The following is a 4,089-nucleotide window of genomic DNA, read 5'->3' as shown; positions in this document are numbered from 1 at the left end:
TCCCCTCCGGTCCTGGCCCTTTGTTTCCCTTTATGTGTTTGAGTCCTTTACGTTTCCCCATCAGTGACCCATGCAGTTATATTGCTAGAATTGGGCCTATTAAGAAGGAAGCCTTCATTAGCTGCTGGTCCTCAGTTGTGTAGACAGATGAAAAATAACAGTTTAGATTTTCTGCTATTTCCCTGTTCTCATAAATCACCTGACCTCCCTGTGAAAATAGGGGTTCGTCCCTTCTTGTTTTATTTGATATACTTTTGGATTTATTTTAACCCCTCGCTGCAATACCCTCTTCCATCTCTATTTTAGCTGCCAGATAGGGTTTTTTGCATTCTTTATTGGCATCCTTGTACCCGATGAAAGTCCCAACTGTTCCAGATTACCATTACCAACCTTCTTGTTCAAAAATTTCCCCCAGACAATGAATGAGAAGAACCAGACGTGGGTCAGTGAGATTGTTCTCTTGGGATTTCAGAATCTCCACAACTTCAAGGTTCCCCTGTTCTCTCTGTTCCTTCTGATTTACATTCTGACAGTTTGGGAGAACGTCCTCATCATAGTGTTGGTGTCCTTCAGCCGGAACCTCCACTCCCCCATGTACTTCTTTCTCCAGCAGTTGTCCCTCACTGATCTACTGGTGTCCTCAGTTATCATCCCCATCCTGCTCCAAACTGTAATTGGTGGCACAGCTACATTGTCCCTTGTTGGATGTATTAATCAATTGTATTTTTTTGGTGGTTCAGAAATATATGACTTTCTACTCCTGGCAGTAATGTCCTATGACAGATACGTGGCCATCTGCATCCCCCTGAGATACACTTCTATAATGTCCCACAGGGTTTGTGTTACATTAGTTCTCATATCATGGCTTCTTGGCTTTGGCATTACAGTAATTACAGCTTTTCTAGTAGGGACACTACAGTTCTGTGACCAAAATACCATTAACCATTTCTTCTGTGATTTATTCCCTCTGGTAGAACTTTCCTGCTCAGACACTTTCAAAGTGCAATTAGAAGCATTTCTTGCCTCAGTCCTGGTAACCGTTATACCTTTTTTAGTTATCATTGCATCATATATGTGTATTGCCCATGCAATCCTAAAGATAGTGTCCCATACCGGGAGGCAAAAAGCCTTCTCCACCTGCAGCTCCCACTTGGCCGTGGTCTCCATGTTTTATGGGACTATAATTTCTATTTATGTGGTTCCCCCCAGAAAAGAATCCCAGACCATAAGCAAAGTTCTCTCTCTGTTATACACTGTAGGGACCCCATTGGTTAACCCACTTATTTACAGCTTGAGAAATAAAGATATTAAAGAGGCTATTAACGTTAAATTTAACAGAATACGCAAATACATTAATATATACAAATGAAAACGTGTGCGTGAATGATCCTTATAGACATAAACATTATGGACTAATAACTGATATATAATAAAAATATAAGAATAATTTATAACTAAAACAAACTACGTATGAATGTGGAGCATTGGGTCATTGGGTTCTTCCTTGAGTTCTATCCCCCCTAAAACCTATTATAAAAATCCTACTAGCAATGTCATGAGAGAACCAACTCTGCAATCTTTCTATACATAGAGGGACAGAAGATGTTGCCAGTATGAACTTCAGAAGATCCTCACGTCGGTGACTTATTCAATCAGCTCCTTGATCAAGAGAAAGACACCAAGACGCAATCTGAGCTTCTGCAAAAGACAGGCCTTGAGATCCATGAGATTATTTTGGGGCTTTCACAGAAAAGCTAGGGAACCAAAAGAGTGCAGTTGGGGGATGTCTCAATTGAGATTTACCAAGACAGCTCATTCAACAATATTCAAGTCATTTCCTATGGAATTGGTTAAATGCAGACAAGACCAGCTAGATAGGCTGTAGAGCAGTTATCCCCAACCAGTGGCTTGGGGGCAAGTTTTGATTGAATAAAAACAAGATTTATTACCAAATAAAGCCCCTGTAAGCTGATAGGGTGCATAGAGGCCCCTAATAGCCAATCGAAGCCCTTATTTGGCTCCTCCATGAACTTTTATGGTGCTTGTGTTGCTCCCCAAGTCTTTTTAGATTTGACTTTGGCTCAGGAGTAAGAAAGGTTGGGGATCCCTGCTGTAGAGCATTGGGTACATTGGACTCTAACATGGGCTTTTGCTACGTGGATAGATCAAGGGAGGTGTAGTGCAAAGTAAATGAATAAATGGACAAAAGAAGGTTCTTTATGCAGCAGAGGTGGGTTAGGGAGGAGACTGTGCCTGATACCCCTGTAAGTACTGTGGCCCCTACACTAAGGGATCCGGATCCCATACAGCAGGGGTGGGTCAGGGAGGAGACTGTGCCTGATACCCCTGTCAGTACTGTGGCCCCTACACTAAGGGATCCGGATCCCATACAGCAGGGGTGGGTCAGGGAGGGGTCTGTGCCTGATACCCCTGTCAGTACTGTGGCCCCTACACTAAGGGATCCAGATCCCATACAGCAGGGGTGGGTCAGGGAGGGGTCTGTGCCTGATACCCCTTTCAGTACTGTGGCCCCTACACTAAGGGATCCGGATCCCATACAGCAGGGGTGGGTCAGGGAGGAGTCTGTGCCTGATACCCCTTTCAGTACTGTGGCCCCTACACTAAGGGATCCGGATCCCATACAGCAGGGGTGGGTCAGGGAGGAGTCTGTGCCTGATACCCCTGTCAGTACTGTGGCCCCTACACTAAGGCAGCAGAGCCCGTAAGGAGAATACTCCCAGCTTTCTCTCCTGGTTGGAGCTACAAAGCTGCTCTTTCTAACTAAAGCTGTGACTGTCTCACTTTCCTGGAAAGTGCTATAATGTATATTTATCCTGCCCTTACTAATCCTTCTTCATGGGGTTCCTGCTCCCCGACTCTAAGGGTGATGGCTTCCCTTAGGGATGAACACTTCTGGGCCGTGTGGATCCCAGGCTTCCTGGAGCTCATTTACACAGATCAACTGCTGAAGGCCAAGAAGGAAGATCTGCCCTTAACCAAACACTATATTAAAGTGTGGCAAGAAGTGGTCATAACCTATGGGCCAATCATTTACAATATGGTAATAGGAAAAATAAGTAAAAAATAATTCCCCAGAATCTGTTCTTTCCAAAATAGTTTTCTAGGGTAAACCTACTCTAGGTGGAATATTTGGCCTTGAAATCTAAAGTATGCAGCTTTCTGGAGCAGGGCTTTGGGAGGTGAGTAGGTGCTGCTGGGAGTTTGTGACCCATACAAGTGGGAAATCCCCATACAACTATACATATTTGGTATTGGCACGTTCAGGAGACATGGGACTTATAATATATGTTTCTGATATATGTGTTTATATTATGGAAAAAACATTTTTTCATTGTTTAGATATTGAAAAGCCTATATCCTGTTGCAGAATAGGAATTACACTAACATTCTAGCACATCATTTTCCTGGGTAAAATGGTTCCAAGGGATGGGCAGATAGTTCTTGAAGGACAATAAGGTCCTTGAATAGATTTGACTTTCAGACCAGTGGGGTTACAGAGATGGAACTAGGGTAAACACCATATCTCTCATACCAAGGACCAATTGATAATGAGGAAGGATAATCTACACTGAATCTCGTCTGCCCCCACCCAGAGTGCCAGTTTGCCCAGATCCCACTGCAAGGTGCCACATCCTGGATGAAATGAATTGGGCTACATAGTTTTGTATCATATGCAAACATTGATCACATACAATACACTCCCCTGGGTCATTAATGAACAGGTTGGATCCAATACAAAGCCCAGTGGGACCTCACAAAGAACCCTACTTCTAGACTGTACCATAAAGTCTGTACCATAAAGACTGTACCATAAAGACTGTACCATAAAGACTGTACCATAAAGACTGTACCAGTGACACCCACCCTTCATACCCAATCCTGTGCCAGTTTCCTACCCACATACAAACAACTTCACTAACAGACCTTAGCTTAGAAAGCAGCTGATTGTGGGGAACGATATCAAATGCTTTGGAAAAATGCAAATAGATCCCATCTACTACCCCCCCCCCCCACTGTCCGACTACTCCAGCCCCCACTGTCCAGCTTCTTACTCAACTCACCTCATCA

At 43.7% G+C, this 4,089-nt stretch overlaps 1 protein-coding gene across 1 annotated transcript; it reads left to right on the top strand.

The window, feature by feature from the left end:
* The first annotated feature begins 418 nt into the window (after positions 1–418).
* or1s1 (uncharacterized LOC100493901) lies at positions 419–1,369 on the top strand. Its single transcript, XM_002942231.2, has one exon. It carries the CDS (start codon positions 419–421, stop codon positions 1,367–1,369), a length of 951 nt encoding a protein of 316 aa, XP_002942277.2.
* The last annotated feature ends 2,720 nt before the right edge of the window (positions 1,370–4,089 follow it).

The sequence above is a fragment of the Xenopus tropicalis genome, chromosome 3 (assembly GCF_000004195.4).
Source record: "Xenopus tropicalis strain Nigerian chromosome 3, UCB_Xtro_10.0, whole genome shotgun sequence".
Lineage (NCBI taxonomy): Eukaryota > Metazoa > Chordata > Amphibia > Anura > Pipidae > Xenopus > Xenopus tropicalis.
The sequence above is the reverse complement of the archived record's forward strand: the minus strand, read 5'-3'. Positions and strand labels throughout refer to the sequence as shown.